At 42.8% G+C, this 12,777-nt stretch overlaps 1 protein-coding gene across 1 annotated transcript in view; it reads left to right on the top strand.

Moving 5' to 3' along the window:
• The window catches only part of LOC148513919 (olfactory receptor 8I2-like), a 30,571-nt gene extending 25,751 nt beyond the window's left edge, over positions 1-4,820 (top strand). The window contains exons 2-3 of the mRNA XM_088481335.1: positions 805-885; positions 4,521-4,820. Of these exons, the coding sequence (XP_088337461.1) occupies positions 805-885; positions 4,521-4,820 (381 nt within the window). The remainder of the gene's footprint in view (positions 1-804; positions 886-4,520) is intronic.
• Positions 4,821-12,777: the final 7,957 nt, after the last annotated feature.

The following is a 12,777-nucleotide window of genomic DNA, read 5'->3' on the forward strand; positions in this document are numbered from 1 at the left end:
GCCAAAGAGTTGAGAATTTGGATTCCGCTGTCCGGCTAGTGGAAAATGCCCTGCTGTTGCAGGATGGTATGAAGAACCTTTCTTCTTTAATTACACCATCTGTCTCCACAGTGGACATTGTCTCGGTATAAGGTGCCTCCATGTATGGTTTTGGATAGGCACCAGTATCCCTCGCAGATGATGGCTCTGAGGAAACTAAGGCCCACAGCTTCACTCTCCTCTTCACATAAAGAGGGTTTTCGGCCCAGAAGTCATTCTATGGGGAATCTGATGGCTGCCCATTTTCCAGAAGATGGTGGTCCAGAGTTGAAGACTTCCCCTATAACTTCAGCTTAAGTGTGTTCCTCATGTGGTCAAGATGGGCATCAAGAATGGGCGAGTCTACTGATGGATTGCTCTTTTTCCAGTGTTTTTAAAGTTATAGAGACCTACCCTCTTTCACTGAGAATACAGGTATGTGTGCAAGTCGGTAATAGACTGGTCAAGGGCTTGATGGACTGTGGATCTGCTACTACCCTGATATAAAGGGATTTGTTGTCCCCCAAGTTGTTGTTGCCCCACACACTAGTCCACATCTGTTGTGTGCATGGAGATGTTCAGGCCTTTCCTGTTGCCAGGGTCCCTTTGATAATCAGGGAAAAGACTGCCAAATTATGTGTTGGTGTTTGTCCTTGGTTACCAGCCCCTGTACTAATAGGTTGTGACTAATCTCACTTCTGGGCTCTTGGTTTGCCAGAAGAACAGGTGTCTGCAGCAACCCTTGGAGAGACATTTCCCTTCTCCCCTGATCTGTTTCTGTCTCAGGTAAAGACTCCTAAATCTAAGACACAAAGGAGAAGGGATCACAGAGACTGGCTTGCTCATGATGTTTTGTTGGGACAAAAGGTATTTTCCCATAATGCTATTGCTTGCAATGTACCTGTAAATGCTGATGTTCATGTCAATGTATCTGATAATTCTGATGAACCTGTCATTAGTATACTAATGTGCTTATGTATGCTGATGTCCATGGTAATGCCCAGAGGTCTAGGAACACTGATGTGTCTAGCAGCCCACCTAATCCTCGTGGCACAGTGAATAATACTGAGATTCAATTAAGTAGTATTAATGAAGAGGTCTAACACTTCCCCTTGCCCCTTGGCATGATTTAAGAAAGCCCAACGTGAAGATCCTGCTTTCAAAAGGGCCTTTAAACAGGTTCTTTCAGTGGATGGTGTCCTGTTGTCACATGTAACAGAAGTAAAATATCCCCATTTTGTGTTGCTTAGAGAGGTTTTATATCGACTAGACAAGCACAAACAAACGGGGGAGGTGATACGACAGTTGGTGGTCCTGGGCCCTTTCAGAAAGAAGGTTCTGGTTTTAGCCCATGCAGTTCTTTGGGGTGGTCATTTGGGATGGGATAAGATGGAGGAGAGAATAATCTCCCAGTTCTATTGGTTGCTGAGGTCTCATGGTTCTATTGCGCTTGTTCAGAGTGTCAAAAGATAACAGTAAACTCCCAATTGTAGGGGTCCCGTTTGAAAAAATAGTGATTGATTAGTAGGACAATTGAACCACTGTCTAAAGGCTATAAATTAACTTTAGTTGTGGTTGACTATGCCACCCTTTATAAGGAGGCATTTCCCTTAATGGTCGATACAGCCAAACAGGTAGCAGATAAGTTTATTAGAGCTGTTTTCCAGGTTTGGATTGCCTAAAGAAATTCTTACCAACTAAGGGACAAACTTTATGTCTAAGTTAGTGCAGGGGGTGTTAAAGTTGTTAAAAATTAAATCTGGTGGGGGGCGTGGCCTGACTACTATGCCGAGTGGATGCAATTTCCAGGAGCTCCTTCTAAAACTCCCCAAATCCACCTACTGATGCTGTCCTGGTGTCTCCAGAGACCTGAAGCATGCTGCCTGGGCATATTGAAGCCTGCCAGGTCCCCTGTGACTGAGATAGAAGCCGCGGAAAATGTCCGCCGGCCCCCTGCACCTTGAGGCCTACTCACGGTGAGAAGCCGGAGGCTTGATTAGCGAGGGGACCCACCGGAACTCCCTGCGGCAACCCGCTACCCAAGGTACTCCCCTCTCACTGCCTGTATGCTGCAGGGGTCTCAAAGAGTCTGCCGCTACTCACCCTGCCAACTGAACGGCTGTTTAGCGGGTTCCCAGCGGCGTTACATATACGGCCAGGAACCCTCCATTGATCTCTCCCCAGGCCTGCAACTGACCTGTGCTTCCTCTGCTTCCACCACCAGAGATGCGTGGGTGGCTTGTGCTTCCTCAAGATCCAGGGAGGATTGTGCTTGCTTCCCTCCTGCTTCTCCCCCAGCCCCATATCCCAACTAAGTAGTGGATATTAACTCCAGCATAAGTCAGCTTGCAGTTACATCTCCATGATTGTGTGGTGGCCATTTTGGAAGTAATTCTCATCTGCACAAGCACAACAATTATTATCAAATCTACCTGTAATTATTGTGTAGGAATATCTTGATCTCGTGGAGATGTAGTTTTTTGTTTTCTATGACACATTCTCATTACCGCCTATAGTATGTCCTGAGATAATTCAGCATATTAGAGTCATTGCATGTTAATGTGATAGCATTTATTCCTACTTCTATTCTCCAACACTCTCTGCATCACACATGGCACCAAAGAAGCCGAAAGTAGCTAAATCCGTGTCTCAAGTATCCTTCTTCAGGCCCTCATCTCAATCCCCTAAATCAAAAAAGGTTGAAGAGACTGCAACACAAAAGGGGTCCTCACCCTCTCATCCTGTACAGAGCGCAGGGCCAACTCCCTCATACTCCTCTCAAGACACTCCAGTGGACGAGGAGGTTCTTACAGTGGCACGATGAAAAAACTCCTCTCTCAATTTAAAAATGACGTTGCAGCAGAGTTTCGGGCTACTCTTCAGACTTGTCAGCACTCCATAGACGACCTTGGAGGCCGCACGGATAATTTGGAGATGAAAATGGGTGAAGTGGTGGGGTCACACAATAATCTCATCACAATGCACGAAGCAATGCCGAATGAAATAGCATCACTTAAATAAAAGGTATGCGACTTGGAGGAACGTTCACGTCGAAACAATCTTAAACTACGAGGTGTTCCTGAAAATATCTCCAATAGCAGCCTCCACGAATATGCAGTGTTTCTTTTTCAAAAGCTCCTACCCTCTGCGAAATCTATGGACCTTTTGATCGATCACATTCACAGGCTCCCTAAAGCCAAAAGAGCACCGGAGAACGCTTTAAGAGATGTTCTTATACGCATGCACATTTCCACATCAAAGAGGCTTTGCTGAAGGCTGCTCGACCATCTGCAGAAACGGCTGCTGTTATAGGCCAATTGCAGTTATATGGAGATATTTCTCAGACTACCCTACTAAAGAGACATTCCTTCCAGCCTATCACATCTGCCCTTCGAAAAGCTGATATTCTCTACAGATAGGGATTTCCAACTAAATTCCACATCTCACGCAATGGTTCTTTGCCGTCATATCCTCTGTTAAAGAGGGAGAGAAATTTATTTCAAAGCTGAAGATAGAAGAGTCTTCATTGAGGTCTTCTCCTCCCTGCCATATACAGAAGGACTGGTCGATTGCTGAATCGTAATATGTTCAATAATATTTTTTCCCTTGCCTATATTATAGAGTTAGCTCGATACAAAAATGTTAAGATCTTAAAGATGTATGGGGATCATCCTGTTACTAATATGTAGTAATATTTTCCAATCTGCAGTTGGCCAGAGATCCAAATGGGTTCTTCTTTAGGCTAGGAAAACATTCAGGTTATTTATCTCAAATTCTAGATGTTTTGCTGGTCTAGGTTATAGTTATGACCTATTACTCATTATTTCAGTGTTGATTAAGGTGGTATTTGATATGTGTTTATTTTCCCACGTACCCCCACTGTGTTGCCATGGTTAGGCAACCATCTCTGACCTCAAGTGAGGTCATTTCAGTTTGTCCAAATGTTTATTTTTATTACTATTCAATCTATATGACCATTCTTTTATTTTTTCTAATTTTCTCTTTTCCTTTATTATTTTATTGCTGTAGTTTGTCAAAATTCAGTGATTTAAACTGTTGTTATATACGGACCAGATATCAAAAGTTTCTATGTGGACTAGATTATAGCATACTGTTTTATAATGATTAATCTAGTATCAATTAACGCCAAAGGGCTTAATTCCCCACATAAGAGAAAGCTAGCATTAAATTATTTTCATAGATTGAAGGCCCAAATTGTAGTGGTTCAGGAAATGCATTTTTGCGTTTCCTCTCCACCGGTCTTCCATAATTATAAATTCCCCCTTTGCTATATGGCATGTGGTCCATCTAAAAAAGCTGGAGTCACCATTCACATCTAGAAACAATGTTCATTCATATTGTCAAAACAATACCAAGACCCAGGAGGGAGATATTTAGTGTTAGTGGGCCAGTTAGAAGGCAAGGAGGTTACCATTGTAACCCTATATGCCCCCAATACACGTCAGTTGAATTTTTGTAGGAAATTTTGTGCCTTCTTCCAGAAATACAGTAAAGGTGCCACTATTATTATGGGAGACTTTAATATGGTGCCCGACCCTATGCTCGATAGGTCCAGAAACAGTTTACCCCAGAACAGGCAGTCTACCGAGTGCTCTAAGGGATTCCGCCGAATCCTCGCAGAGTATGAGCTTTACGACATTTGGAGAATTAAACCTCCAACTGAAAGAGATTTCTCCTTTTTCTCACAAGTACATGGCTCGTATTCAAGAACAGACTTAGTATTGGCTGATAAATATACGCTATCCTCCATTAAGAAAATTGATATTATGCCTATGACATGATCTGACCATTCCCCTATATTTCTTTCATGGGACATTGGGCCTGATTCAGGTGGCATATTTTTTTGTGAGCCGTCCTCCTGGCCGCTCGCTAAGCTGTGGGTGACCACCCTCAGATTTTGCGAGTGGCCAGGTGATGGTCACGATGGTCGTGACCATCAGGCTTGTGACGAGACCCTTGTGGTAGGGTCTCATCTATTGCAAGCCCCAGTGAGCTTCTGGCTCTAATAGAGCCGGAAGCTCACTACTGAGGCTGCCCCCAAACGGCAGGCGTTCCTTTGGGAATGCCTGCGTTTGGCCAGCCACCCCCCTGCCCGCCTCCAAAATGGGGCGAGCTGTCAATCAAAATCGACAGCCACCCCCTTTTGGTGCGAGACCCGTAGCAACGGAGCACCCGTCGCTGGCCGGGTCTCGTGTATGCGCAGTGAGGGACCATTGACCCGCTTGTGAGCGCTGTGCACTTGCGAGCGGGTCTGAATCAGGCCCTTTGTGCATAGACAAGCTATCCCTGGCCCGTGGAGATTAGGCAAACATACATTTTCTCAGCCAGAGGCTCGTCAACACATCCAGTGGTCCATCTTGGAATACTAAATTAATAACAAACCTGATGAGACCTCTATCTTTAACTTCTGGTGTACCTTGAAAGCAGTTGCCCGAGGCTCTGCAAAACAAATTGCCACCAAGCTCAAGCGGGAGTATAGATAACAATGGGCAAAATTAGAAGAGGCTGTTAATTCCCTAGAAGTAGCCTATAAATCTGACCCAACAAATAAAACTATACATAGAGAGCTAACTCGGACACGCGAGCAATTAAATATCATTTTACTACAGGAGGTGCATAGGAATCTTGCCCGTTTAAATCAGAAGTTCTATGTATTTGGAAACCGGGCATCTAGATTACTTGCCCATAAGCTAAGAGGAAAACGAGCTAGAGAAAAGATACATGTGATTAATAATCCGAGGGGGGGGAGTGTTTGATCCATTTAAAATAGCAACTCCTTTGCTGAGTACACCTCATGGCTATCCTTCTAGTTTCTATTAGGTTTACAAGGCGGATTTGGCACCGGTTCTATTGCTGGTGTTCAATGAGGCTACCAAGACAGAAATATTTCCTAAAGAAATGTTATAAGCTCAAATTATAGCCATTCACAAACCAGGCAAATTAGTCACTGAGGTTCAGAACTATAGGCCCATTGCTCTACTAAACACAGATATCAAGCTTTTTGCCAAACTTATAGCCCTAAGACTTAGCCCTCTGATGCCTTCCCTAATTGATGCAGACCAGGTGGGATTTGTTATGGGCCGCCAATCACCTGATAATACCCGACGCATCTTTAATATTATTGAAAACTGAGCAGGCTCAAAAACCGTTACTACTCCTATAACTAGAAGCGGAAAAAGCCTTTGACAGGCTACACTGGGGGGTTCCAGGAGGTTCTTATAAAATTTGGACTTCATGGAAACATTTTAGATTCCATTCTGTCTCTGTACACGGTCCCATCGGCTATGATATATGTAAATGGTTGCCTCTCTTCTACTTTTAATATCTCAAATGGCACCCATCAGGGATGCCCTCTATCCCCACTAATTTTCGCATTAGCAATTGAGATACTGGCTGAGAAAATTAGAAGTTCGCAAGAAATTCAGGGCCCTAGGTTGGGGAATACTAACCACAAAATATGCTTGTTTGCGGATGATATTCTGCTTAGCTTGTTTAACCCCCAAGACTCTCTTCCCACCCTACACCATATCCTGGAGATGTATTCAAAGGTCTCGCTATATAAACTTAATTCTACTAAAACCAAAACCCTACCAATAAATATTCCCACGGATGCTTTGGAATTTCTAAAAGCATCCTATAATTATTCCTGGGAATCTTGTTCCCTGAAATACCTTGGAGTGCGGTTGACAAGAACCAAAGATGTAATTGAATGTAATTATGCCCCACTCCTTGCCACTTTTGAAGCTGCCATGAAAGACTGGATGCATCATGAAGCAAAATTGTGCCGACTTCAAAATGGTGCTCTTATCAAAACTACTGTATCTGTTCCGTACTATCCCCAGAGTTCTCCCTAAACTCATGTGCAATAAATTCAATAAAGCTATAGGCCGGTACAGGGCCATAGCTAGGGTAGTGCGGCTGGTGCCATGGCACAGGGCACCACAGGTCAGGGGGCGCTGTTTGGGCCTGTCAAATTTCTATATATTATCATTCTCACTTGTAGCTTCCTCTTATTTCATCCCCAGCATCTCCTGGCCTGCCCTATCTCTTCCCTGGCCCTTCCCCATGAGGCCATTCCCCTTTTTTGGGTGCATTATGTCCATTTGAAAAATGAGGGGGCGTCAATGCTCTTTCTGGCCCAGGGCACCAAAAAGTCTAGTTACAGCTCTGGGCCGATACATCTGTAAGGGGGGTAAGCCAAAGATAGCCAGAGCGACTCTCTCTTTACCTAAACTGGAAGGAGAAGTAGCGTTCCCAGATATAGAGAAATACCAATATGCCTCTTTGTTAAGTCAAGCGAGAGATTGGTTTGCGGAGGATGTTATTAAGCCTTGAGTAACATGTGAATTGGAGGCCGTAAAACCCTTCACCCTTCCACACTTATTATGGCTACCTGTCTCCGCACAGTCTCCAATTTCCAAACATTCTAGCTCAGTTAGTGCCACAATACAGGTGTGGAATAGACTAGTTACTAGGTGCGAAGACATTTCCTTACCAACCCCAGCACTCTCAACATCTTGTATAGCTAGATTGATTGGAAATTTACAGGTGGAGCCTTGGAGGGCAGCAGGATTGAACTCCCTGGGGGATTTGGTGTCTGGCAGAGGAGTGTTCTCCTTTTCTGAACTTCAGAGTACATTTAATCTCCCAAAACAGGATTTTTTCAAATATTTGCAGATACGGCACTGGGTTCAGAGCTTGCCCACCTTCAAGGCACAACATGTATCCTTACCAGAGTTAAAATTGAAACAGTTGCAGTCTTCTAATCATATAGGGGGCATTACATGGTGGTATCAACTTCTAATAACAGAGAATAGTCCAAATAAATTTATTTGCTTATATAAATGGGAGGAGGATTTCTCAAGAACGTTAGAGAAGGAGGACTGAGAAATAATTTTTCATACTTGGTATAAGATGTCTTGTTGTGTCAACCATTCAGAAATGTTTTTAAAGTTACTACATAGATGGTACTTCACTCCTGAGAGACAGCATAACATTTGGCCATCCATTTCTAAATTCTACTGGAGAAAGTGTAGAGATGTGGAAAGTATCTTCCATTTATTTTGGTCTTGCCCATTTTGAGCTCTGTTTTGCTAGAAGTATTTACCATGATTGGGGACATTACAGGAGTATATGGGAAAGATTTCTGGACTGCACAACCTGACTATATATATATATAATGGGAGGTGCTACCTGATGAGACTAATTGCAGGCACAGAAACAGACAAATCTCAGGTGCACAACTCCAAATTATTAATAATATATAAATGCAATAAAATTTTGCAATCAATAGAGGTTTTTAGCATAATCATGGTTAAGGTTATGGGCCTACCCACCATATCCAGGTAACCTCTTTAGGGTAGGTCCCTAACATACTAGGGTTCAAATCCAGAGTGAAGGACCCCCCAAAACTGGCCCAGCCAATCTGCCCCAGGGCACCACCATAGTAAGAAAAGTGCAGTGTAAAGAGATAGTTACGAGCAGCTGCAGATCCATTTAAAGAATGAAAATAAAAAAGAGAAGTACATATATATTAAACACACAGTGAAGGGTTAAAATGTGTTATAAAGGAAAATGTGTTAAAATGCGGTGCCCTGAAACAGATCAAACAATGCAATTCAGGGGGACCCACGCCCCAAAAATGAACCAAAGTTGCACTACAGTATATATCTTGCAGGACTTACCTAGAATTGTGCCTAATACAAGTGTGCATATTCATTACCAGAGTCCATGCTTTTAAACCAATAAGGAAGGGTGCTAATCCAGACTGAGGGCGTCTCCTTTCCCTCAGAAGTGTAATAAAGCACATTAAATGGAGTATATGGGAAAGATTTCTGGACTGCACAACCATATATATATATATATATATATATAATGGGAGGTGCTACCTGACATTACAGGAATGTCGATATCACTAGACCCAGTGGTTGCACTGTTTCTTTTTTTTTCCCTGGGAATCTCACAAAGGGAGATAGATATATAATGGGACACGTTCTGATTTCTATGAAGGCAGTTATTATGCAATTGTGGAGATCAGACAGCATACCCAGATTAGGCGTCATAATAAAAAAGATCCAAAGCCATTGCGACTTTGAGACAGCGGAGAGCAAGTGCTCAACCGCGGTCTCATCTCCCCATATGCTGTGGTTTAAATGGAAGGAATATAAAGAGAGTCACGGAGAACATCCCTTGAGATCTGATCCAGTTGATCTTGGCATCCTTCATTCTCCTTCTGATATTGATATTTCTTTTGCTCTAAATGTGTTTTGAGGGTATATAACCGGTTTGTAAAGATGTCATTTTGAAAATATGATATCTGTAAAAAGTCTTTGAATGTGTATTGTCTAAGACTTGGCTATTTTTATTTTTATTTATTTTTTCTTTCTTCCTTTCTTTCTTTTTCTTTTTATTATTATTATTATTATTATTATTATTATTATTATTATTATTATTATTATTATTATGACTAGTATTGTGTTATTCTATATTATTTATTTTAATTAATTTTATTTTTTATTTGTGTATCTGTTAAAAATGAAACTCAATAAAAATGTATTAGTAAAAAGAAAAATTAAATCTGTCAGAACCTCAGTATAACATCCCCAAACAGATGGCTTAGTTGAAAGATTCAGCAGTACACTAAAGTCTATGTTAAAGAAGTTTATAGATACAGAAAAAAGGTGGGATCAACTTCTACCCTATTTGTTATTTGCAATCAAAGAAGAGCCCTAGGCTTCTACTGGCTTTGGCCCTCATTCAGAGCCGTACGCTCTGAGCGGAGCGCACGCTCTGAATGAGGGCTGGGCTCCATTTTCATGGAGCGTCCTCCTGGACGCTCGTATAGCTGTGGGTCACCACCCACAGGCTATACGAGCGTGCATTGTGATGGCCGCGATGGTCGAGACCATCGCGACCATCGAAATTGCGAGCCGGAGCCTGCGGTTGAGGTTTTCAACCACAAGCTCCGGAGTGATTTTGGCTCTATCAGAGCCAAAATCACTCCCACTGACATCACTAGTGGTGTCAGTGGGCCGGCTTCTGACGAGAGGCGTTCCCGTGGGAACGCCCCTGTCAGGGAGGCACGCCCACCAAAGGGGGCGTGCTGTCAATCAACATTGACAGCACGCCCCCTTTGATCGGACACAACGAGCGAAGGACTTTCCTTCGCTCATCGCGTCTGGCGCATGCGCACGACGGAGCTCCCTCCGTCGTGCGCATGCTCAGTCCATAACATCGACCCACTTGCGAGCGGACAGCCGCTCGCGAGTGGGTCTGAATCAGGCCCTTTGCCCTTTTTGAGCTCCTTTATGGGAGGAAGCCACATGGTGTTCTCGACCTTCTTCAGGAAGCATGGAAAGAACAACCAATAGAGGGTGAAAGCATCCTTCAATATGTGGTCCAGATGCATAATCGCATAGACCTACTAGGTCAATTGGTCCAGGAATATTTGGTAAATGAACAGGAGGCTCAAAAATTTCTCTATAACCATATTGCCCGAACTCAAGTTTTTTCACCTTTGGATAAAGTCCATTTGTTGTTTCCTACTCAGAGAAGTAAATTACTAGCAAAATGGCAAGGGCAATTTGAAGTAATTAGAAAGGATGGTGAAGTAAATTATGAAGTCTCTCAACCTGACACCCATAGAGGTAGGCAGATTTATCATGTTAACCTGTTGAAAGTGTGGAAGGATCAAGAGGTGTTTTTGTAGACCCTGGTAATAGCCATAGTGACCTTGGTCCACATATTCCTCAGTCCAATGCGGTCTCTCCATCATTTGAACCATTGAATTTGGACAAGCTGAATCCTTCCTTTGGGAACCTTGTTAGTTAATTTTCTGATGTTTTTTCTGATAAACTAGGGAGGACCAATTTAGTCTTACATGACTTGTAACCTCACCTGGTGTAGTAGTTTGACAAAGACCCTATAGGATTCCAAGGGAAAAACAAGCACAGGTAATCAAGGAAATCCAAGAAATGTTGAAGTTAGGGGTAATTGAGGAGTCATCTAGCGACTGGTGTAGCCCCATTGTCTTGGTTCTGAAATTAAATGGTTCCAAGTTAATGCAGTGTGAAAATGTAATGCCTCCCCAATGCCATGGCTCGATGACCTGCTTGATATGTTAGGTTCAGCCAGATATATCTATACCCTTGATCTTATGAAGGGATATTGGCAAATTGAGCCAACAAAGGAAGCTAGGAGCAAAATGTATTTTTCTACTCCGTTGGGCCTCTTTCAGTGAAAGACAATACCTTTTGGTTTGCCTGGTGCCCTGATCTCTTTTCAGAGGGTAATGGACTGGGTGCTTCATCCTCATCAGAATTATGCTGCAGCATACTTGGATGATATTGTCATATATAGTCAACATTGGAATGCCCATGTTAATAGGCTTAGGGCTGTTCTTCACTCTTTGAGAGAGGCAGATTTAACTGCTTATTTGAAGAAATGTGTTCTAGGTAAAAATGAAACCAAGTACTTAGGGTATGTGGTGGGCAGTGTGTGTCTGAAGCCCCTTGTGAGTAAGGTACAGGCACTAGCTGATTTCCCAGTTCTGACTACCAAGAAAGAGTTAAGGTCCTTCTTGGGTTTGGCAGGCTATTACAGGAGGTGTTTGCCTCAATTTTCTACCTTAGCGGCTCCCTTGACAGATCATTTGAAAAATTCTGCTCCAAATAAACTTGAGTGGTCTAGGGACTGTCAGTCTGCGTTCACCTAAATTAAACATCTTTTGTGTAAATGCCTGGTTTCAAAGTCTCCAGATTTTACTAAGCCTTTTGTCGTACAAACAGAAATCTCAGATGTGGGCTTGGGGGCAGCTTTGTGTCAATAGTTTGATGGCATTGAACATCCGATTCTATATAAAGTTGTTCCCATGAGAGACTAGAAAAAGAATGGTTACTGATTATGCACCATTAAAATGGTTACAGTCTATGAAAAATTCTAACACAAGACTGACAAGGTGGTACCTGGCTCCCTAGAATTTTTCTTATGAAGTGCGGCAAAGACCGGGACGTATACATATGAATGTGGAATTTTTGTCCCGAACTGGGCTGGAGAGTCGGGCTTCCGCCTCTGGCAATTTAGGTTCGCTCTTTAACGGGGGAGGTATGTGACAGAGTGGGTCACTCCCAGATTCTGAGGAAAGGGTTAAACTTCCTGTAGCCAGGGAGGAACCACACCCTTACCTCAATTAATACCAGCTAAGGTATAAAAATCTGGTAAGTTTAGTCAGTCTGACTTATTGTTCCTGAAATGTGTTTGCCTTGTGTAAGAAGCCATTACATGTATTCTGCCTTTTCAAGCCTGGAATAAAGGCTTACTTGTTTGCAACATGTCAGTCTCTCATTGGTTGTCTGAACTTACCCGCTAAACTATATCAAGTCTGCCTAGTTCCTTTCAAGTCTCCATATTCCTATACTAGCTAGAACTTCAATAAATCCTGACTAATATGAGCTTGAAGTTCTGGGGGCATCCTTGAATCTATGGGCATATACTGGTCTATGAGAAATGTGGCTTGCTATAGGTGAAGACCTCTATCAATCTGATTCAAATAATTCATCTAGTGTTCAGTGGTAGCCCTAACATTGCATAGTGAGTCAGACTATTCCCCCACTGCATGACATTTTGTTGGTGTGACCGTGCATCACGCCTCTATCCCTCATCATGCACAAAAATTGGGACAGTTGAGAGGTATGGAGGTGCTGTCCATAAAATATAAATAAATTTAAATTATTATGAAAG

The sequence above is a fragment of the Taudactylus pleione genome, unplaced genomic scaffold, assembly GCF_031769625.1.
Source record: "Taudactylus pleione unplaced genomic scaffold, aTauple2 ptg000268l, whole genome shotgun sequence".
Classification (NCBI taxonomy): Eukaryota; Metazoa; Chordata; class Amphibia; order Anura; family Myobatrachidae; genus Taudactylus; species Taudactylus pleione.